Genomic DNA, 25,081 nt, shown 5'->3' with positions numbered 1-25,081 from the left:
ATTTCCTTTAATGGATGAAAAAAATAATTTACTTATAGTGGTAGCTGGGTACATACAGCAAAACACCAGCCTACATCCATAACATAGACTGTCAGTCACAGTTCTACCGATGTCAGTATTGCAGATCATATATGCACATTGAATAGCAAAATGCATTTACATAGCCTACTTACATACATAGTTGATTTAAAACATTTATTTTCTGAATTTTAACATCTTTGCATTCTACAATGTCTGCCAAAAATATTAAACTTATAACTGAATAAAAACTAAACTAAAACATCTGTGAACTAAAAATGAATAAAACAAAATCAGCAAACAAAACATGAATTTTATGAAACTACAAACTAACCAAAAATGACAATCCATCCCATCTGAGGACATTTTCTTGTCTTGTTTTCTTGTTTCAGCTACTATATTTCAACATCAGATCTGCCTCGTCCTTTCAAAAGTCCCAAACGCCTGTACCTCCATGAGCTCTCTCTTGTTCCAGATCACCGCTGCTAGTAATTGGAAACAACTGAAAAAGGCTTTGAGCTGGAACCATTTTCATCTCTGTGACTCACTTACACACATTTGGGAGAGATACTTGCAGTTACTTTCTGAAGCAACGAGACAGCTGACAAGCTACAGTGTTTTCATGTTGGATGTTTGTGTTTTGATCAGTCTCATCTGTACTGGCTACCTTCAGTGTTACCTGCTATTTGTGACATGCAACAAAACTTATGTTTGACACTACATTTTTTGCATCCATCTGTGTCTGTTGCCATGGAGATTCCTAAAGAGCCTATGGTCCTCTCTTCATTTAAGCACTGTAACTTATTTCTGTTGTATATGTTGAATTATTCCTGATTTTGTGGTGTTTCGTCTCTCTTTTATTTTCAGGATCTTTATTTAATTTTAATACCAGCCTTACAAAAGCACACTTCACCAGTTTATGACTGTAAGCCATATTTCGTTTCTAAATAGCATGCCTGATTTTACACCAAAGCATCTTTGGATTAACACAAAATGGTGGACTAGGGAGTGCACACAAATGACTGGCTTTACACTAATCTAGACACTTACTCCACAGATTTTCCATACAAAGCGATGGAACACCACAGTTTACATTATAGATTGAAAGTACTGTGTAAATATCGATGCTTACACCAGAGATTTGCTGTGTGTACTTACAACAATGTACAATACAACAGTTTACACCAGTGGTTCCCAGCTGTTTTGGCCTGAGATATTCCTCATCACAGTATGAGATGTTGGCAGTTTAACTAAAGAGGGATTTTTCCTTGGCTGTTTCATTTCAATATTTTTTCTGAGGCCAAAATACATTCAATTATCTAGTGTTTTACAGGAAAAAGAAGGAACGATCAGAGAAAATGTTCACTGTTCAGAATAATCATTGACTGTAGCTTCATCCAACCATGTCTTGTAAAACTCATAGTACTTTCTATAGTACTTTATACTTTCTTCATGACATGAGAAGCCAATCACATGCCAACTATATATTCACTTCATTGGCCAATATCAGGCCTAAATGCAAAATCACTGAAGAAAAAATTTGTAACAATCACCCAGTGCATGTCTAAAAAAAACTAAGCAGCCCAACAATATATTAAAACACCTTAAACCATGCTAGTCATCTTTTAGCAGCTAAACAGGTAGCAGTCAAAGACATATCACAGCAACTATAGAGCACCGCAGTAAAAATAGATGTGATTGTAAACTGCATTTTATGAAAGGAGTTTCAGTTTGAGACACATAATAGCAATTGTGTTCACAATAAGCTTCCCAGCTGTGCAAAATCACCAAACAGAAATCCCTCCTCCCAGCTGTGCAACATAACCAAACACAAAACCCTCCAACAAGCCTCTACTCACCAAACTGTATCATTGGATACAGTTGATGGAATAGAAGAGCTTATCAAGTCATCAATGTGCTTCAACCTCCAGGCCAACAGATTTGAGCTATCAATAACTAGTTATAAAACTTTAATATTCTGATGACTGCATTGTACAAACAAAGCAGCATATCAACCCTGCTGATGGTGAATACATGAATAATTGTCTTGGTACAGTTTGATTTTACAGGAGGCAGCAATGTAACAGCTGGTAATAGCAAAGTTTTCCTGCAACACCAGTTTCTCATGGATCTGTCAGCCTATCTCTGAAAGACTTCAAGACCAGTGACCCACATATCTAGTAGCCCATCCCTGAAAGACTGCAATGAATAGCTGTTTCCTTCACTTGCTCGGTAATGATTCCACACCATTTAGGATGCAAAAACATAGATATTTGGCTGCTGATTCCTCAAACTGATGAGTCACTCAATTCACTGTACATTAACTTCACACTACCATTATTTCTGTCTGCAAGCTGGTGCTGGTCATGTTCCACTTCCACCTGGCCAGACAAGTATTCTCTAATATTTCATCTGTCTGCTGATGGTGGAATTAGTATCAATGGAGTATAAGTATCAATTGACCAGTATTCCGGGCATATTTTGTATTTTGTATTGCATCTGGCAGGAACATGATACTACCTGTCCAGTTTCTTGAATTCAAATGAAGCACCGGTTACAGGCATTTGGTGCAAACAAGTTTGCTTATTGGGCAAATATCCCCCCTGAAAAATATAAAACCAGTGCAGATGCAGAGTGCAGATAAATATCTAAGCAACAGTTCAAAATAATTCATGTTGATGTCGGATGTGACCTGTATGTCTTTTCAACACATCTCAAATCCAAGATGGTGTATGTAATCAGTGTTGCCATGTGGCCTGAGGCTTTATTGCAATAACACTGATTTTCTCTTGTAGCTGGCCTGTGTTCCACTCAGTCCTGATGTGATGAGCTGAAACATGCCCCTGAGGTTTTGAGGCCATTGTCAGCTAAATGAGATGGATAAAGTACTTTTGTACTAAACAGTAAAATCTGGACATCTTTTAACAAAAATAAAACAATTATTAAATGAGTACAAATCCCACAAAGCATAGACAGCATCCTAATAGATCTTTCAGCAATTTGCAATGAGCAGAAATCATCTGAGTATCTCAGAGACCAGTTTCACTCTCTCTACTGTTGCCATTAAAACAGTGGTTCTGCACTGCTAAGTCATCATGGCCTGCATTTTTGAGTTAACCAAATACAGATGTGCCCACTGCAGAGAAATCTCAAAGTCCACCTCTGCTTCCGCCCCTTTACTTGATTGGCTGTTGGAAATGCTAGAAGTCAGGGTAGGAGGAATTCTCTACCCAGCTGTAATTTAGGTGTCAGGGTTTTCTTTTTTGCCATTTCTCTCTGCTTTCTTTACAGACACTGGTAAGATGGCCTCGGCACATGACAGAGCTGTACTCCAGGCTATATTCGACCCCACCACCCCCTTTGGAGACATCCCTGGCCTAAACCAAGAGGAAGAATTAATTGATGATGGTGAGCGTACGCCTCTGACTTGATGTGTCTCTCTTCGTATCATGCCACAGCTTTTTATGTTTATCATTTCACAGCATATTGAATTGATTTGGACGCATTCCATTCCTGGACTAAAATAACATGACATTTTAATCCAAGTTGAGTTCTGGGTGACATTTCTGTGTTTTCCTTGCCACGGTACCTGTCACTTGAGTTTGAGTGCTTTTTCAACCTGTTTATCTCACCCTGCCAGACAGTGGCTTTGACACAGAGTTGCTGAAGCAAGTGAAAGAGTTGGAGATGCAGGGTGTCTCTGCAGCAGAGGCCGGGGATTTGCAAACTGCACTTCAACTGTTCGGCCAGGCAATCCAGATTCTGCCTCAGCGAGCCTCAGCCTATAACAACCGGGCACAGGCCCTGCGGCTGCAGGGGAACACAGCAGGTACATGCCACAAATTCAATAATAACCCTTTCCATAGTGTCTGAGGCCAGCATGACACCATATCAGAGCTTTGTCTGTCTGATGCACTTTGTCAACAGTGTTACTGTACAGGCTCTGAGTTAGCTTGGTGTTATTTTACCTGCCTTCTGTCACAGGGTGGCAGGGTTGTGTACCCTGAATTTACAGAATTAGAGGGATATTTAGAGATATGTTGCTTGAGTTGTATCTTAATGATGCTTAAGCTTAAGGATTTTTCTCCTTTGAATGTAAGGACATAAGATAACTGACTCTTAAAAATCACTCAAATGATTCTACTTTCAGTGTATTATTAAAGACAGCATCGCCAAATAAAAATAATAAATTACAGCTTATGCTAATGTTATTCCCATGGGGTTTCTTATTTCTTGAATAATGCATCATCTTCAGTGCACATTACTGTGGTGATGTTCACGTTCACTTTTTCAACCACACTGTTTACCTTAACATATTTTTACTTGCATTGTCTGTTTCTAAAATTGAGGTTTGTATCTGGGGATAGTCATCAATTTGTTTGTTACATGCGGCTGTTTGTTGCTTCTGATAAATATAGAGATCTCTACATATTCCAAACAAAATACCTACACATCTGTTTAAAATAATATGCAGCAAATGTAAAACTTGGTATAGACTCAACCTATAGAATCAACACTGAATTATGGAGTAGCAAAATATAACTATTGATGTGAAAATGTAAACAATGAAAACACTACAGGTATTAGAATTAAAACATGTGAGACTACAGTATTTTTAGAATTATTAATGAATCATAGTAGATATATTATAGTATGATCAGATGCACAAGATACATTATCTGAGGATTGCTGACTAAATGCACAAGGATCGGTAGTCTGTAAAACACTACAAATTGAAAAGCATCTCTCCAGACATGAGTGTGTCTCACAAAGCTCCTCTCTCCTCTCAGGAGCCCTGAAGGATCTGGACCAAGCCATCTCTCTGAGCGGCAGCACTGGACGAACCGCCTGCCAGGCGCTCGTGCAAAGAGGCCTTTTACACAGATTAGCATGCCAGGACAGTGAAGCCAGAGAAGATTTTGAGAAAGCAGCTGTGCTTGGAAGTGAATTTGCTCGACAACAGGCTGTGGTACTTAATCCTTATGCTGCCCTGTGCAACAAAATGCTGTCAAAGGTGATCAACCAACTACGCAATCCTGAAGTGTCTTAGACGCAGTTATCACTGTAGAAAATGTTACTTGTCCACCTTTTCTGTTGTAAGGTCTGTTTATTAAATAATGATGAAAACACATTTTTGCATTTGATTTTTTTCCACTGAGTGTACTGTTGTAGAAAATATTAAGTCAACTTAAAGTCAGATTTATTGTGCAGTATATCATGTCAGTGACACACATACATAAATCACAATTCTCTCCTTTTACTCAACTAATACAGTCTCAACTAGAAACAAAGTTGTCAGTGTTCTCATCGCAGTGCATGCAGTGCTGTATTTGATCAAATGTCTCAAATAGAAAATAATATCATATTCAAACTTGTTTTACTGTGTGTAATGTGACACCATTGCAAACAGATGAGGTGCTTCAGCTTTTCTCCAGTAGATGTCAGTCTTGTCATGTTGAAAAATAGTTTGCTGCTCTTATTTCTTTATTTGAATATTTTGTTGAACTTCACCTAAAGAACAAAACCTGACATGGAACGATAGAAACAAGAATTTTCATAATATGCTAAATAAAGGTAAATGTAGGTCAAAATATCTCATATTACAGAATATGAGCACCCTTATCAAACGGCATATCAATAAATGAATGAGAGGGATTATTTAAGTTTGATTTTCTCTCAATACACAGCGTAAATAAATACATGTTGCAACTTTGTGCCAATTTACAGACACAATTATTTTTGGAGATATTAAAAGAAAACAGAAAATTATTAAATCACACAAGTCTCTTCAGAAATTGCAGTTTATGCCAAAGTGAATCCTTTACATTGGATCATTATGGTGTCTGTCTGCAGGGCTAAACACACATCAGCTCTGACTTCCCTTCTTTTTCTACACAGTAGCTGTGCATGAAAAGGCTTTATCCACTTTTCAGTTTTGTGGGTGAATACATATCTCGTCTCAGTGATTCTTAAAATGGCATAGCTCCTTTAGCTCTTGTTGGGGTCCACCCACTGAGCTCTGGGACCATGAGCATTATCTATGCTTTACGTCTCCCCTTTGTCTCTGACCTCTCCCAAGCCGACTAAAGCCACTGGCTCGGTGCGCTCCTCTCTCTGGTAGAAGGAGCAGGTTTTCAGGTGATCTGACAAGGCGGATATGTTGCTGAAACTCCATCTGTCCACAGAGGAAAACAAAGAGCTGAACTCCCAAACCTGTAAAACACAAAAACAGCTGATTGAAAGAGGGGTGGGAGACTTTTTTCATCAACTGCAGTGTAGCTCTGGTCATGAGGATACATTTATTTTTAATATCCATGGAATCTAGATCACACTGTATTTTTTTTATCACGTGTCAGTGCATGATGTTATTTCTGTATCCATCCATTACACATTTATACAGATTATGCCCTTCAAATACCCAGCTGTCGCCCACACAGTGTTGTCAACATCCTGTTTCCATGAATGATTACATATCTGGCTTGTTATGGAAGAACTGTGTTTACTGGCCGCCAGGCCTCAGACCATTCCACATCACTGATATCATCTGCATACTCTTCATCCTATGATCACTGCGTACTGTGTAGATACAGTAAAGGTAAAAATACACACATTTATATTGTCTTTATTCATTCATTACCTCCATTAGAGGGGTTATTATTGTACCTTATTGTTACCTCCATTAGAGGGGTTATTAAAATGTATCTCAAAAACGACTCTTTAGTTTATTACTATCATGTTGTAATCTGCATTTATCCCATTAAATGTTTTTGGTTCATAACGTTGAGCATTAAATCAATGAGGCAAACATCTTATTCCGAGGATTTCTTGTTTCAACGTTTGTTGCCATTTTGATTTCAACATGACTAATTTCATTTGATCCTCACCAAATTTGTGACATTAAGTGTTTGTATGATTCTGCAAAAGTTGTTAATTAGCTTGAACATTTCTCAATTGTTTTCTCACAACCAAATTCTTCTATTCTAATTCTTCTTCTAAGTGATCATTTGACAGAAACTTCCATATCTCTCAAACACATTTTGCAACTAAAATTAGCTATTGTGTACACTCATTTACAGTGATGCCATTGCACCTATAGATGGAGCAAGAGCAACATGATACATTTAAATGGCAAGTAGCTCACTGGTCATGTGTCTGAATCATTTGAAATGCTATCCTTATATACTTATAGACTAATAATTCCTGAGGTTATCTAAGTAATCTCCAAAATCAAAGCAGCTGGGAGTGTCCACATGGCTCAGACCACTCGACCATTCGGCGTCCTTGTGGCCTAGTGCTTTAAGCCAAGAGGTCTAAGTCTTAGATTAGTGGTCTAAGGCGCATACCATGTAATTGCAGCTGAAATGCTTCAATTTATCCTAGCTGTCATTTGTCATCCCCCTCACTTTGTCTCCATCTGTCCTGTATATCTCCACTATCAAATCTAAGGCATATAGGCAATGGAGATAGATACTCTCCCATTAGCATGATTGTACATAACTTTGTGTATTGTGATTCAGGTCTAACTATTTTCTATTTTAAAAAATGGATGATTGTGCAGCCTTGGCAGAGTGATTCCTATTGTGCTGTGGTGTTTGTTTATGCTTAAAAGTTAGCAATTACCAGACCACTGCTTGTACACCAAACTCAGGGAGAAAACCAAATCTGCTGAACTTCCATGTGCAGTCTGTTTTCGAAAAGACACAGTAAAAAAGTAACAAATCTCCAGCGGCTGCTTCAGTGGGAACCTATTAACTGTTTCCAACAGGGCTGTGATTCAGTTTGTAATATTGTTAGAGAGCACTGCCGGGAGTCTGGAGAGAGTTTACAATGCAGCAGCTGTCATGCTGTATGAATGACTGAAATTTTCCGATGACAGTATGGAGCCAGATACCAAAGTGGAACTGATATAGAAGTTTGGCCTCGTATTTGCTTCCCCTTAACTGTGTACAAGGTTGAGTATCAAAATAAGTTAAGATCGTAATAAATCTTCTTCTGCATATACACAACATGAAGTGATGGTTTAACACAATTTTAAATTGACTTTAATCATTTAATGAATAAATAATTCAATGTAAAGCAAAATATTAAAGCTGCATTTGACTTGAACCATTAGTGACAAGTTTGTAACAAGTTTCAAAAGTAACCGTCCAACTGAAGTCATTTTGAAGATCAAGAGGGATTGCTTATGAAAATAGTCATGTTGGTTTAAGAAGTTAATTCATTTAATTATATATGAAAGTTAAAAACAAGAAAACATTTTAAAAATTGAAAGGATACTTGCTTTCTTTCTACATTTCCAGGAGCTTCCCCCATGGGAATATGTCTTTTTCTCCCACTTGAGAGATACCATCCCTCTCTCCTGCAATAATGTGGCACACACCTCTCTCATCAGATGGGAAACCTGGGACAGCTGGGATAATGTAAAACTGTCAAGGTAACCCGCAATGTGCTGAAGGATCTCTAGGGGCAGACTACTCAGGGGATCCAGATTACTTGCATGATTTCTCTGAGGGCTGAATGTTGTCCTGCCTTCACAGAGGGATGAAGGGACGTCTGGCTGGATGACAAAGGTGCTGACATCTTTGCAGTATTTGACTGTAGCTTGGTGACCTGCAGGGTGAAACCTTGTCTGGGTGAAAGTGCAGCCAAGGTATGCTAAGGGGCAGCGTTGTTGAAACCAGCCGTTTAGGCAGGCCTGTATGTCAGAGTGCACATTCCTGAAATGAGAGCGGTATTCATCACGGCGAAAGAAGTGGCCACACATGTAGCTGAAGGCAGAACTCGATTTATTGTGTCTTCTGGTTACAGATTCTGCTTCAATATGTACATGAAGACCACAAGGTTTGTCTGCGATGACATTTGAAAGCGACACATCCGTTTTGAAAGGAGCAGAACCAAAGTTGTATGTCTGTGTTCCTATATCTACATAAAGACCATCTGTCCCTGTGCTCTCTGAGATTAAATGACCTTTCATTTCCTTTTCCAGACAGCACAGCAGTGTGGCACTAACCTCGTCACACTTTGGAAGATCCTCAACTGACACGCCCAAATCTGCAGTGTCAACACTTTGGTGTTTGGTCTTGGCCTTGTTTGTAGGTTCCTTCAGATAAGTGCGCTTTGCTCGATAGCTGGTAGGAATATGAAACGAGCGAACCGTTTTGACCTCTATGGGCTCCAGATTCCCATACACAAAATCCTTTTCTCTCGGAGTGCAAGCAGCAAGTTGGCCAAAGTTAATCAGCATCGCTCCATTGTGCACCAGATACATGTTATAATCAGCAATGTTGAGCTCTTTGCCTGCCCTTTCAAGGGCTCCGTCTTGCCATGGAGCAAGGCCAGTTCCATCATTCATGCTTGAAGCTGCATCAGCATTTTCTTGGACATGGTAGGAGTCTCTTGACTCTCTCTGACAGTTTGATGATTCTTGCTCTTCCTTTCGTTTTCCTTTTTCTTCCTTTTTATTCAAGTTTTTGACAGTTTGCGTGCATCCACCCATCTCCTTCTTGAATATTTTGTCCCAAGTGCTGAAGTTCTGAATACTCTCCAAGTCTGTGCTTTTTGTCAAAGCATCCCTCTCCTCTTGACTCAGTTCCTTTTCCTCCATGCTTGTAAAGCCATTTTCTGTAAATTCACCACAATCTAAAGAACAGGCTGCTTCGCATGCTGGACCATTGACCTCAGCAGCAATATCCTGAGGGGCAGGATCCTGCACCATCCACTCAGGAAAAATATCCTTCATTTTGATGGATTGAAATAGCAGCTCTTGGTCTCTAAGAGCCATTGCAACATCGAGGTGTAGCTCAGTTTGCTGGTTTTCTGAAATATTTCTGTAGAAAGCCAAATCAGTTTCTGAAACAGGCCAGCGGTTCCACTCCTGAGAGCAGCTGACCACGCTAGCAGGACAGACCTCCAGGTGTTTTGCCAGCCTGTGACGCAGTATGGTGAGAGGACAGCCATAGTCAGTGTTAAGGCAGGGGACTGTCTCATTGGGACAGAGAAGCTCATGCTCCTCTTCCTTGCACATATGCAGGACAGCGCCACAATTTTTACGACACTTGATGACCATGCATGAGATTGAAATCTGAACTGGGACTTCACAGTGGACGTTGTAACACTTGTTGCAGTGCTCATGATGACCCACTGGCATCGTTCTGTTCTTCACCTTAAGAGAAACAAAATTACATAAAACAGCAGGGAGTTTGCAACACCTCGCACATTGTAAATAATTAAAACCTTTTATACATTTATTTATAAATGTTAAATTCTGATTTAAAACTGAAAAAAAGATGTGCACTTACCATTGTGGCTTATGAACACAAAAATATGATAATCTGAGAAGAGTTTCATGCCAGAGACACTGTTAGAGAACAAGTCAAAAATATTGAAAGGTTGCCATTACTGTACTGTATATTTTACATATAAGTTTAACAAAAAGAAATAAAGCAATATATTAATACAGTCTGTCACATTTGGAAAATGCATGAAAACAGAAAGCAAGAACAGAGAATGGTGCTGTGTTCTGACATGCACATTAACATTAACATTAACATTAACATTAACATTAACATTAACATTAACATTAACATTAACATTAACATTAACATTAACATTAACATAACAATTGCATTTTTAATATTAGTTTTAAATCTTTTTTTAAAAAAACAAACAATTATATATATTTAATATGCAAAAAGGAATCACATGTTTAGCTCCTGAATCCTGAGTTTTAGTGAATAAAAAATCAACAACAGGAACAATAGCAATACAATTTCTCACCCTTTGTTTCTCTGCGGCCGTCACCTTGTGTGATTGCTGGCACCTCTGAATAACCTCTTGACTGTGTCTGGACATTATAAATAGACACAACAGAGGGGCAGACAGGCCAGTGGGACGGGGCACTATTGTCGCAGCCATTAAGAGGCAAGGTCAAGTTACAGTCGGCACCACTGCTGTTCTGTGAAAGGGTGGTGGTGATAATATCAGGTAATCCCAGTACTCAACACTTTACGTATCGTATGTTCAAAACATCAGCATCCTAATGTGCAATATATCCTCTGTACTTATAGGATATTGTCAAACCCATGACTGATTTCATAGCAACATTTGAAAATACAAATTGATCAAAAGTACCATTTATTTAAGATCTTTAAAAAGATTTTGCAGATAGGTTTCTCTGCTTGTAAAAAAAAAAAAATGGCTTAGAGGTATGAAGTGATTTATTATTGGAGATTTTTTTTTAATTATGACATTTTTATTAATGGTGAAACTCAGTGCTACAGTATAAATAACACACAACATAAATAAAATAGTAAGAGTTAAGATGAAAGGTGAGAAAAGTTTTTAGGCCTTTAAAAAAAAGGGTCTGTGCTGCCCTTCTCTGATCAGTTTCTGTAGGTAGAGAGACACATGTCTGTTGATGGTGTCATGTTTTTTCACATGGTTTCAGTTCTACCTTTCCAATAGGACTTAAGTGCAGAGTGTGACAGTCCAATGGCAGTGTGAAGGCACTCTAAGAGGATAGTGTGACCCAAAGGTCAAGGAGATTTAGGAGAGAAGAGGATCGTGCATCAGCTGCCATCAGCAGGTCATTCACATCCCAAAGCAGGGCGCTGAATGAAAACCTAGCTGAAATGTATCAAACAGGTTGTGGTATTTATGGTGGACCTGAAGCTCAGAAGCAACCTCCTTCTCCAACACTATGCACAGGAAAGGTCTGTGGCTGGCAAGAACTTCTGAGTCCAGAGTGGGCTTCATGAGGAGGGGGTGGTAGACTGAGACTTTGAGGGCAGATGGAAAACTACCAGTATGAAGGGAGAGTTTGACAGGTTGGGTGATCAGGGAGATCAGAGTGGATATGTATGATTTGAGCAGAGCTCTAAGAATGGGGTCAGGGGTACAGGCACAGGGTTTCATCTTACTGACAATTTCCTCAATGTGGCCCTGCTTGATGCCAGTAAAATGGAGTAGAGATGGCATGCTCCCAGACAGAGGGTCGATGCCAGGAGGAGGTTGAGCGGAAGAACCCGACATCAGAGAGCGGATGTTGTTGACCTCGGCTCCGAAAAAGTCAATGAAGCTGTTACATCACTCTTCTGTAGCCTCAGCTGGGGAAGATGATTGTGGCTTCAGGAGATGATTTATGGTGGAAAAGATGCTTGGGGTTGCCAGGGTTTGTTTGTTATTAATTAGGCGTGAGTAGAACTGTGACCGGGCATCTTTATGGGATTTTGAGTAAGTCCTTTGATGTTCACAGAAGGCTAGTTTGTGGACAGCAAGACCAGAGCATCTGAAGCGTCATGCCAGGACTGTCCAGCTGTTTTTATTTTCTACAGGTCATGAATGAACTAGGGAGCAGATTGTGAAAAATTGACCTCTCGCATGTTGACAGGGGCATGAAGATCAAAGACAGTGCTCAGAGATGTAGAGTGCCACTAGTTCATCTTCAACTAGTTCATTCACTGATACTGAAGCTGGGAAGTTGTTGTGCCTTGGTCCGAAGTCATGATGGCTGGATCAATGCTTTTCTAATAATAAAAAAAAAAAAGTATTTGATGCTTAGGTTTAGTAGGATGTGATGTGAATGTTAAATCCATTGCAATCACCTTGCAGTCAGACACACCCAGATCATAGACCTGAGGGTTATTGAAGGGGGCGGAGTCAGTAATAACTAGGTCAAGTGTGTGCCCACTGGTGTGCACAGGGACATCAACATGCTGCTTCAGGCCAAGTCATTCAATCAGACTCAGGAACTCCACTTCAAAATGCCAGGAGGGATTGTCAACATGTACATTCATGTCACTAACAATGACAATGTTCGTTGACATGGAGCAGAGTGAGGTGAGGAATTCATATATATCAGGGAGGAAATTTAGTTTGGTGTCAGTGGGGCAGTAGATGAGACATACCATCAGGGAGTATGGAGGCTGACATTTCAGAGCAAGCCATTCAATAGAAGAAATATCATGCATTGGCAGGGGAGACAGTTTTAGTTCAGCACGGTGTACGACTGCTTAATCTTCACGGCCAGAGCTGCTGGCTTTTTCTGTGTAAATATAGCCAGGAGGGCAGGCCTCATTAAGCACAGAGTAGTCCCCTGGTTTGTGCCAGGTTTCAGTTAGGAATATGAAATAAAGCCAAGATGTGGTCATATGAGGAAGGATTCATCAGTGAGAGATTGTGTATTAAATAGTTCCATGGTGGCAAGAGAAAGAGCTGATGATGGGGTCTCTGCTATCTCTGCAGTGGACTGATCCACTCCATATTTACATCTGGTCTAGTATAGGGTAGTCTCATGATGTTTCCAATGATGATGCCCAAGTTTGTTTTGCTTGCGTATTCCACATTGAATCCATGGTGCAAGATGATGTTGGAAGTCTGTTTCTTAAAATCCCAAACTCTTGGCAGCAGGTTAAAAAACCCTTGACGGGTATAATTATAAAGCTGCGAAAACTCCATCACTGTGCCGTGGTGTAGGACATCATAATTAAAGCAGTTGTGTCGTTTGTGTAGAACTACAGCATTGATAACAGCCACAGTCACACAGTGGAAATCATTACAGCAAACACGAGGGGAGCTCCAGTTGAAGAAAAACCCCAGGAAGCACTTTACGATGAATAATCCAAAAATCCACAAATCCCAGTAGAGAAGGTAGGAAGCACTTTACATTGAATAATTCAAAATCCGTAAATCCCAGTAGAGAAGATAGGTGGTACTTTACTTCAGTTAATCCGAAGTCCACCAGTTCAATAGAATGCATTCCAACCCAGCGTGCGATCAAAGCACGTAGACAGAAAACGGGAAAAACATGAAAAGCTCAAGCAAAATGCAGGAGGGCCTGTAATCACACAGGCAGTGACGATTACACAAAGAGTAACAGCAGACAGTATGTTCCAGCACTTCCTTGTGATGCAGAATAAACTCTCTCCCACAACAAACAAGCACCAAAACAAACCTTGTACTTTTTCTTGTTGCCGTGGCATAGGCTCATTTGTCTTCATCATTGTCTTCCACTAGATGTCAGTCTCACACTTTTAAAACTCAAGCAACATATCTTTAAGCAGCTGGCTCTGTTATCAGAGAAAAGCCATAAAATGGATTTGTTAAATTCTTTTGGGTTACAATGTAAGTTCATAATGCATATTTCTTGATATTTTCCAATGTTTGTTTGCTGATTTAAATACATCTCAAACCTGTTCAATTCATTATGTCCCAGTATTATCTGAACATATTTAGTTTTAGCTTCATAACATCAACATAATCCACTGCTTTACATCAGCTTTGGTTGATTGCACACATACAGCAGCTCATTATATGTCATTATATGTCAACCTCTACCAACATATGGCACTGAAACTTCAAATTATTTTACAAAAACATGCACACCACATCACATTTTGTTGTTTGTCATATGTTACGCCTCTTTCATTCACTTGCAGAAATACTGTGTTGTGCTGCATAATGGGGCATTGATCCAGTCTAACTAGCTTTAACTAATTATACTGATTTACATTAAGCCTGGCTGAACTATCATCCCCTTTACTCCCCCACACCAACCTGCAAACACCTCCTGACACTCATTTTCCACCCCCTGCAAAATGTGCTGGAACCACAGTCTACATCTGGAAGTCTTCATGCAAATTCTTTTTTTCCACCTGGCACAGATTACAATAAACAGCTTATCAGAGACAGCTGTCCCACCCTCTATAGGCTCTGCAATCAGAATACATTTCAACAAGAGAGAGAGAGAGAGAGAATTTAGTGGGTAGTCTTCCAGTGTCTTGTTGCTATAGAACAGTAGCAGAGCTCAGACTGGAGACTTTGTCAGGATTAGATAAATCAAATGCAGTTTAAAAGTGTTTCATGGCAGGTGTTGAAGTAATGGATTAGATAGTGTATAATTGTTTCCAAATCTACTGATACCATTTTCAACAAAGTTAAAAACTTATTTGTGCAGGTACTTGAGCAACTTTCAGCTCATTACATTGTCTCACATTACATTGTTATACCTCATCAATGTTGGTGTTTAGCCTTGTCTAGACTGAAATGTCATCGACTGAGCAGATATCTTAAAGGTTAATGTTCTGTTTACATTATCGGCATGGTCAGGCAGGACAGGTACAATCTCAAATCATGATAAACATTTCTCAGTAGCAGAGTATAGCAAAACATATGTGTTTTACACATAGACAAAAGATAAAACACAGAGATAAAAGAAGAACAATGTAATGTTAAAATTTGCAGTGGGTTCATTCTAAATCTATATATGTATAATAATGTGACAGAATTTAACAATATGTAGCAACATATTAATCATAGCATTCACCAGTATGATAAGATGTGTGATAAATGATTTTATCAATAAAAAAAACTTTTATTGATAAAAAAACAAAATGTCTATCAGAACACAGGAGTTTTACTCAATAACATTTATTTGAACACTTAGCTTGAGCTCTTATGCAACCTGGCAGCTCAAAAATGGGATAATTACAGTGTGTCCATTTTCTGTAGTACAAATCTGAACAATTCTGAGGCTACGGGTTAATGATTCATTCAAGCTCCATGTCATTTATCTCTAATTAAATGTTCTGAAATGTGACTGGACGGCTTTAGATGGCAAAGAAAAAAGTCAGACTTTATTAGTATTCAAGACATTCCAAAAGCTGTCAGTACACAGCAGGACTAAAGCATCACTGGTTTTAAGTTTTGAAGGTTTGCCTGCATCCATAGGTACAGTGTATCCTATATAGACTGCAGAGCCATATAAATCTTATCCAAGTCTATGAGATTGTTCTCTCTTATTGCAATTCCTCTTTAAGATTGCCCCCATTTTGGGATTTCTATCTAGTTTACCTGACAAACATATTAATAAACACAAACCATTGGGACAATATAAAGAAAAATGTGCTACTGCTGAATATCCAAAGACCTGGGAAAAACTAAGCTGGTATCGTGTTTATTACAAAGCTCGGCCCAGCAGACCTATAAATAACCTCTAGAAGACTATGGAAATGTATAATGATAATGTACCAAATCAAAACTGAACTTAGCTGCTAAACCAAGCACTGCTTATTATAACTGATTGCATGTTTTGGCTCATATGAAACGCACAAGCAAACATAACATACTCTATGTATATAGCTTATATATGAATAAGTATGGACTGTTTATGGCTATTTACTGTATAAAATGTATTGGGTTTAACATACATAATGAATTACATTTCATTCTGCCAATAGCATCTGAATTTACTAGTATACTGTTATCCTGCTCAGAAAATGTTCAAACTTTATCTTTTTTTTTGCAACTTTTATTTTCACTCTTTTGTGTGTGTGTGTGTGTGTGTGTGTGTGTGTGTGTGTGTGTGTGTGTGTGTGTGTGTGTGTGTGTGTGTGTGTGTGTGTGTGTGTGTGTGTGTGTGTGTGTGTGTGTGTGTGTGTGTGCTTTAACTTTTTGTATTGGTTAAGAAAAGTCTATTGAACTCTAAGCTATAAACCATCTCAATCATTTTAAAGCACAAGAGTCTATTTAACCTCACACTGAAAATCACCTCACAGATGTAGGATACATTTAATAGTACATGCCTTTGGGTGAATAAAATACTATGAGCCCCTTCTGGACGACATATTGTAGCATATGGTCAGACGAAAATAGGAGAGAAATTATACTTCACACCCAGTTTTCATTTCCTCATTATACAGACTCCCTCCCTCCTACTTACGCACACACACACATCCTTAATCAAGAGGGTGTCATACTTGTCCTCTTTTAAATCCCTCTGCAGTTCAACTCTGCAGCCTCTTGTCAGACCTGACTGGGTAAAAACGAGACGAGTTTGCTAACCCTGACCAATGAACATGCAAATGTTTATGGGCATATCAATTTAGCTTCCAGCCTTTCTGCACCCAGTATTCTGCTTTTAATTACAAAGACTAATTAAAAGTACCTTGTAATGAAGTCTGTATAGGTTCCCCCCAGGGCAGGGTACTTTGTGTCATTTTGCATCATTAATGGAGAATACGCTGAAGAATGACAAAATCTCAAAAGTTGTAAATGAGATGTTTCACTCCACTTATTTTCATAATGTCCGGAGCTAATAACTGCTAAGTGAAGGATGTGGTATAGGGGAAATTCTCAGCACCATGTCATTTCATGCCAAATATACAGCCATAATAAATGATAGATCATATAAAATTCATGAAAGTAGTAAAACAGCTTGTTGTGGACAAGTTAAATAATGAAGGGCACTGAAGCCATTTATCTGTCCTGTCTTTTCCCAGCAGGATGAACTTTTATATATATGATGCACAGTCAGGTGATCTCACACATAATTCTATGCTGAAAACAAAAATTATAAGCATGAAAACTAAAATGTCAGCGCTTGCTAAACCATTTTTTTTTTTGACATAGTGCTAGTGTGATGGAGTTGTCTGGTTGTTTGAGTGTGTAGGTCGGCGTAGGTTTTAGTATGTGTGTGTGTGTGTGTGTGTGTGTGTGTGTGTGTGTGTGTGTGTGTGTGTGTGTGTGTGTGTGTGTGTGTGTGTGTGTGTGTGTGTGTGTGTGTATGTGTTATATTTCCTCGCTCTAAGATTGGCATCTGTCTAGGTTTGACAGGAAAACATAAAGGTATACTGGCACTTAGCTGAAATGTGGAGGAAAACTGTATCTATTGTGTTTTTATATATACACCCCCATACATTATTGTATACATACACAGAGGATGGATTCCTGTAACATAACATTAAACAACAATGGAACAATTCTGCTTATTGTATAGCTGGCTGGAAGCAGAAGGTGCAAAAAACAGCTACCAACACCACATTGAATGGCAGATTATTACACTGGGTATTATTGCAAAACATCTTGGGTACAGGGACATGGCTATGTGGAACATGTGTCATTTAAGGTTACATACCCAATCATTGTTTTTTTATGTGTTTGCTTGTTTGTTAGAACAGTATAAATTCTTGCAGTAGACAGTAGTCAGTGTTCACATTTCTATTATGTAACCATAACTAAGATCTTTGCCATTAAAGTTTCATCATGGCCATTGACCAATGACCAAATGAAAAACACTGAAACATGAAAAACTTAAATCTGTGGTACACTGAACATTGAATATCAAAGTTCTCTCCAATGAATGCTTTGGGTTTGGCACTATTTGTGTAACAAATCCATTCACAACACACCAGTATACTGTCTCAATACTATACAGGCACACTAAGACAATATAAATATGCAGATGGTGATAGTGTTAGTCAAAAATCTCCTGAACTCTGGTGTGCAAAGGTGCTGAATATAAAATATATACACAAATATCATTTTTCACTTATTTTCTCTCAGTTTCGGCTGCTTGTCATGCATAATTTTATCTGGGATCCACAGGGGAAAAAACAGCAGAATGTCATGCAACAGACATTGATAAAGATAATTTCTTCTCAGGTGGTGCAGCTAAAATAGTCTCTGTGTGTTTCTGCTGTTGTGGGGCTGAGTGATAAGGAGCAGACACTGATAAGAGACCTCAGCGGAACCACAGGATGTCACTCCCTCCGCTAACCCCCTACAGTACTTTCCCAACAAGTGTAGCAATGCTCCACAGAGCTGTGTGCATAGTATGTGTGATTGTTCACATATACATGTTTTGATGTTATCATACTGGAAGCAAAATGATATGCATGTTGTGTTTGCAGCATTTTTGTGCTAGCACTGCTGTGACTACCACACTACATGTCCAGTGGTTAAGCACATGCGCTATATTGTACAGGGTTTTTTTTTATTATTTTGACAATTCCAGTGTGCAACATATTACAAAAAAAGATGATAACACCACTAAATGTGTTTTGGAAATTATGATAAAGTAGTCACATCTCTGTGAAACACTCTCAACAAAATGTACAAGCTTCATAAAGGTGGTACATGTATTAACTACAGGGCTTACATAATTACATAATTCTTTCAAGGTGTTCATATTATGTCATTTTTACGTCAGCTAATTATACTGCTTTTATAAACCAAAAAGGACAAGTACTAATGCAAAAAGTGGAAAAAAAAGGAGAGATGGATGGATTGATAAGAGCTTCCTTAAACACCTGTAATGGATGACGAATGATATTGATTCAATCTAACTGCAAATACAGGACTAATAGCTCCGTTGGACCTCCACTAAATTAAAAAAAGTGATGGACAGCAACAGCTTGGGGTGTTAGCAGCCAAACAAGCTCTTTATCTACACCTGTATTCACATGTACGGCTCTTGTCTTAAATCTTACTCAGCATCTTGATTCAAAGAATTTCTTCTGAGCCAGGGAGTTTGGTACCTTTATAATCAATGAAATGTTGACCTGTAAAATATACGTGGATTATGTATCATGGGGAGTTCAGCAAATTCTATTCAAAAACTGAAAAGACCTTTGACATACTGTACAGACGTTCACTCCTTTTCAACTCAAAAACTCCACAGTCAGGATATTCTTGCCTCAGCCACATGGATCTGAAATGTATGAAATTCCCTGCTGTGCTGTTCTCCAATTACAGCCACTGATGTTTACCCCTGAATTGGCCCAGACTCTCACAGCATGCCCTCTTGGTCTCGGTCTCACACAACTGCTGCCTGCAGCTCCTCTCCAAACGGGGGCGTGACTCAGCTACACAACTCCAGGGGAACTGTCACTCTCATGCTCCATTAGCCCTTGCGTCCCCAGTGGATGAAGAAAAATGTATTCACTACTGGGATGCTGCTGCCACAGACATCTAAATAGCAACCATTTGTCCTTTCTGCTACATCCCCAGCGCTTCAGATGACCTCATGACTGGGACCGTGCTCGTGACTAAATCAGTAGAGGGGAAAGTAAGTTTATAATCACAGCATGTGAAGATCAGGGGGTTGACATTGATTGTTTTACCCAGACATTTTGCTGAAAGATGAAAAGTGGGTTATTTCATGCAAACAGAGGTGGCTGAATAGATGAACCAATCACACAGTATATCAAGCTGATTTTGTTCCACAAGGCAGTGCAGTGACTTTCAGACAAGGTTTTCAAGGATTTACTGCAGGAGGTGGGATGATGGCATTAGGTATCAGTGACTATGTAGATGTGGAAGTAGCCACGTAAAGCGGGTGGATCTGCCATGGCTAAATCCAGAGGGAAATCATGGAGTTGTCTCTGTCAGACAGCCAACCCTGTAGCTCTAAATGGGATGAATCACAGAGCAAACGCTCAGGTCACTGCTGCAGTATTGATTACCAATGGAAGAAGTCTGATTCTCTTTCTCAAGTCTCAGTCTTTCACCCCACCACACACACTCAGACATACACCAGCACACAACTAAATTACACTTTGCTCTTAGTTTGAACTCATTTGCAGTTGGACTGCGTCTTTGAAATGTTCATGCACAAGCTGTAAACTTATCCAATCAACAGCACATACTGTACATGGCGATTGCTTCAAAACCCATTTCCAATTTACAGTGGAAGTGTTTTGCAATGGGTGTTTGTTGAACATACAGTATCATTTATTGGGCAGACATTAAATTTGAAAGCTTGGTAGGGTATTTATTGAAGTCCTGACCCTGTCCTCCACTCATTAAATTGATTCATGGATTCAATAAGTGGGGCACAGGCGGCAGGTGTGCATGTCGGTGTGCGCACAAGGCTCACAGGCATCCATCACACTGATCAGGTATCTTCAGCTGCTTCTCGATGCAGCACTCTCACAAGACCCCTGCAGATGTTGCTGGCTTACAGCCCAGCCTGACCCAAGGCTAAACTCTATGCAGATGCATACACATGCACACACACACACAGAGAGGCTTACTGATTTACGCAAAGATGCAAACACACACAAAATAAACACAAGCATCCAGGGCCAGATTAACCATAAGGGCAGCTGGACAATTGCCCAGAGCACAAGCAAAATATCTGGTTAGTGGTTTTCTGTCCACCTGTACCGCTATAGCATACTCACACAGTGTGAATGTGCAACTTCAATCTTATGGACTTTCCCCTTATTGGTCAACCCAAATTATCTGACACTGACGCAAAATTTAAAAAAGTTGTCATTGACCCAGTTGAGTCAACAACCATCAACAATCATGTAGGCATAGCCTCAGTCTGCATTTAGAAAAATGGATAAGTCTGAAGGGCAGCTAAGTGGGAGCACCAAAACGAAAAGACATCAGAAAGGAGGGGAATTTAATACATACACAAGAAAAGATTACATACACAAAAGTTTAACTTCTGTTACTGTTAACAACTACTAAGGCAGCTACTTGCAAAGAGAACAGCTAAGCTAGTGAAGACATTTCTTCACCTGCCATCAAAACCAGCCTGGACACCGGTAGCGTAGCGCAAATGTGGAGGGAGCTAGTGATGGCTTGCCCATTCTGACAGTGAGCAGCCTGGACAGGGAGAAGCCCCGATCGGCAGCTTGCAATGATGGCCCTGCTCTGAGTGCGACTGTTGAGGGAATTAACGATGAGTTGCAGTTGCCTGTTGGGACTGCGATCCGCCTCCATGCCTCTACGCTGCCGCTCCCTGGAGATCCGGCACTGTGGGGACCTATTACGTAGCAGCTCTGGGAATAAGCAATTCACTGATTCTGTGAGTGAGTAGCCTTGACTCACAGTCATGTATTTATTAGTATTTAGTTCTTTAAATACAATACTATAAGTGTGTTTACAAATTCTGTTCATCAAAGTACACTTGATGACTGTTCAGATTGAAGTATTGAATATATTTACTGTATGCTACTGTATGCAGTTCTAATCAACAAAGCCTGAGTCTTGATGGTGTCTATATAATAATTATTGTGTTAATACGGTCCTGTCAGCATCTCCACTGTCACAAATGGAAAGCGGAGACTGCTAACATGGCTGAAGAATTTGTCTTTATTTAAAGTAAAACGCACAAAAACAGGCACAAGTGAAACAGGACAAGAATCAAACACACTCAACCAACACAGTGGCAAACCAACACAAAGACTCCAACAGAGACAGAACAGAAAACCAAGGCTTAAATACACAGGGGGTGGATCAAACAAGACACAGGTGAAACACATGAGGAATCAACTAAGGCGGGAAAACGCAGGAAGTAAAGATAACAAATCACACAAGGAGAAAAGCTTTCAAAATAAGACAGGAACTTAAACACAATGGAAACTACAGACAGGATGTGACAAACTGTGTGTTGTTCAGGTCAAATGCCAACTGGGGTTAAACTGTTTTCTGGAAAGTGATCATTCATGTTCCACTGGAGGTCAAGAGCCTGATTCAAAGTCTTCGGTTTACTGATGCCAGTCATTTTTTGATGTTTGGTGCAGCAATAAAAAGACTGTTAGGAGAAAACAACCTAAATAAAATGTTGTAATCATCAATTCCTAGTTGTCTGCATTTGTCAATTTTAATATATTTAATCTCAATGACTGAGGAAATATGACATTTCTTAACTTTATTGTTACTACAACCAGATTAAATACAACAAAAAAAGTTAATTGGAAAAAAACAATTGATAACATTATAGTATGGATGTTGTGCTTTATTGCAGAACCTTAAGGGAAAACACTGCCATCATAATACAAAGGCACAATATACTGCTGAACAAAGAGATTGTACTCTTAAATATTTTCATATAACACAATGCTTGGCCTAACATCCATTAATGAACACATGGTTGGGGATTTCATACTGAAAAACACTCAGCAGTGAGGAATTAAACAACCTGAGGCATTTTTACCTGACCCTCTAACATTTCCTGATACTGACTGACTAAAATATTAGATAAAAAACAGCTTGTTTTTGGCTCATTTACTTTTTAAATTTGTTGTGCAATTTGTTTACCTGATGCTATGGCTCATACTTGAAAATAAAAATAAAATCAATATAAAAATCAATAAAATCCTAAAGTTGGTAGCATTACTAAAAAAACAGGCAAACAGGACAAGGCTTACACAGTTTGTTATCCAAGTTACTTTGCAGCCTACACATAAAATGGTTACTGAGGCATTATGACACTCGCCAAGACAAAGCCATTACCATCTCAATCAGCCCGAACCTCCATGCTGATGGACTGAGTAAAAAAGTGACACTAATAAATGCAGAGTGGAAAAAAGGTGAACTCTGTGATATAAGATCAACCTGAATTAAGCCAGAAAAGAGCATGACATGAAATAGGTTTTAAAGACAACTGGCACTTGCCCATATTGTTATTAATGTGAAGCTACTTTTTAGTACTCATCGCTTTTTATATTAAATTGAAACTACATGGAAGCTTAGCTTTGGTTACGCTGTGTTTGCTGTTTCTTATAATCATCACATTGGCTCAATAGCCAGCAAGATTTGTTGTATTTACTCTTCAGCTTGCACTGATGGCTTGTGGGATTGTCCCAAGAACAACCATGGTGACACCTAAGCTTCAATTCTCTAGATGCATTTCTTCTCTGTTTTCCCAAATAAAAAGACACCGTGACACAGTTTCAGGACTCAGTTTATCTATAGTAGCAGGAATAATCACATTGAAAGAGACAACATGACTTAGGAAAATCTCTTTCCGTCACCTTTGAAGGATGATGGAAATCCAGGTTTGTGAGTCTCATCTACTGTATGTTAGACTATTGCTGTCACTGCAGGTCACAGTCAGTTCTTTTCCACCGGCTCTCCATGCTGTTTAGTAAGGCCTGCAGGAAAACCTACTGGTGTCTTCATCACAGCTCTGAACACCTACTGGAATTGAAGTTTTATGCATGAAACCACAATTAAAGGGGAGTGCATTTTCCCTGGTTTCCTTTTAGTATTACATTTTTCTCTCTCTCTCTCTCTCTCTCTCTTCTCTCTCTCTCTCTCTCTCTCTCTCTCTCTCTCTCTCTCTCTCTCTCTCTCTCTCTCTCTCTCTCTCTCTCTCTCTCTCTCTCTCTCTCTCTCTCTCTCTCTCTCTCTCTCTCTCTCTCTCTCTCTCTCTCTCTCTCTCTCTCTCTCTCTCTCTCTCTCTCTCTCTCTGTGTAGCTCTCTCTGTGTAGCTCTCTCCATGCCGGTGCTCCATGGCCAAACATTGGCATAGTATTCTGCTTAGAAATGTGTGCACTCAGCATAGCTGGATCTTTTTACTCCTAGTTAGAGGTAAGGAGCCATGTCATGCTCTTCATTGTTCCACATGCACCTTCAAAGCTGACTGCTCGTTCAAACCACAGCAAAGATGATGGAGTATCTGTCAAGTTTGTGTTATCATGCAGTGTAAATGTCATTGACCGACAAGTTAATGTGAATGCAAATATACTATTACTGAAGTGATGAAGTTAGCTGACATTGGAATTGTCAAATGGAAAGATGTGACTCAATAAATCTGATCAACATTTCTTAAGAGCAGAGAATAGAGAGCATCTCCACCCACAGTATATCTGCCATTTTTTTGTTTCAGGAAGTTCCATCATACATAGAAATAATTAAATGTATCTCTATTTGGGACATTTTATAATGCAAATTTACAGATAGTAAATTAGTAAATTAGTTCTGAACTCTTGATTGACATCTGCACATGACAATTATGTTGCCAATTCTTAGTTTAGAACATGCATGTAATTTATGTGTATAATTTGAATATTTCGAGTTTTTGAGTCCCTGGGAGAAAATCTGTAGAAGAGCTGCATGAGTCCAGGGAGGATACATGGAAAAACCATAACACACCAACATGATGGCATCCACTTTAAGCTACCGTACATAACTAACGTCTCCCTTCTATCCCAGTTTATATATGATCTACTCTTCCAGCTTGGAGACAATCCATTACGAAATCTATAAGAAAAATATGTATAAGGTAGGCTTTTTAGTGTGCTTACAGCATTTGCCCAGATTCAGTTTCCTGCTACCACCACTAAGGCACTCTGGTCAAAATCTGACAGATCTGTACCTGCTGAATTATTTGTGCCAGCTGCAAATATGACAGCCTTTATTGTTGGAAGCTCTTTTGTTAAGATGATAAGAATCTCCCTAGAAATCAGCTATTTCTTGGGCACATTTTATTTTTTATCTAAAGCATCCTTCTAAAAATGCATCTACACTCCTTTTGTTAATGTCAATG

General features: G+C 39.2%; 2 protein-coding genes across 2 annotated transcripts; one reads left to right on the top strand and one right to left on the bottom strand.

The window, feature by feature from the left end:
• Nucleotides 1-3,253: 3,253 nt before the first annotated feature.
• Nucleotides 3,254-5,149, top strand: ttc36 (tetratricopeptide repeat domain 36). The gene is made up of 3 exons (XM_062419780.1): nucleotides 3,254-3,426; nucleotides 3,659-3,847; nucleotides 4,809-5,149. Exons 1-3 carry the CDS (start codon nucleotides 3,321-3,323, stop codon nucleotides 5,066-5,068), a joined length of 555 nt encoding a protein of 184 aa, XP_062275764.1. The 5' UTR covers nucleotides 3,254-3,320; the 3' UTR covers nucleotides 5,069-5,149.
• A 46-nt stretch (nucleotides 5,150-5,195) lies between these two features.
• LOC133981007 (F-box only protein 40) lies at nucleotides 5,196-21,528 on the bottom strand. The gene is made up of 8 exons (XM_062419892.1): nucleotides 21,324-21,528; nucleotides 19,563-19,658; nucleotides 11,683-12,074; nucleotides 11,471-11,527; nucleotides 10,795-10,861; nucleotides 10,317-10,324; nucleotides 8,300-10,180; nucleotides 5,196-6,231 (listed from the first exon to the last, which is right to left on the bottom strand). The coding sequence occupies exons 1-8, from the start codon at nucleotides 21,526-21,528 to the stop codon at nucleotides 6,064-6,066; spliced, it is 2,874 nt and encodes a 957-aa protein (XP_062275876.1). The 3' UTR covers nucleotides 5,196-6,063.
• Between the last annotated feature and the right edge of the window lie 3,553 nt (nucleotides 21,529-25,081).

The sequence above is a fragment of the Scomber scombrus genome, chromosome 5 (genome assembly GCF_963691925.1).
Source record: "Scomber scombrus chromosome 5, fScoSco1.1, whole genome shotgun sequence".
NCBI classification, from domain to species: Eukaryota; Metazoa; Chordata; class Actinopteri; order Scombriformes; family Scombridae; genus Scomber; species Scomber scombrus.
The sequence above is the reverse complement of the archived record's forward strand: the minus strand, read 5'-3'. Positions and strand labels throughout refer to the sequence as shown.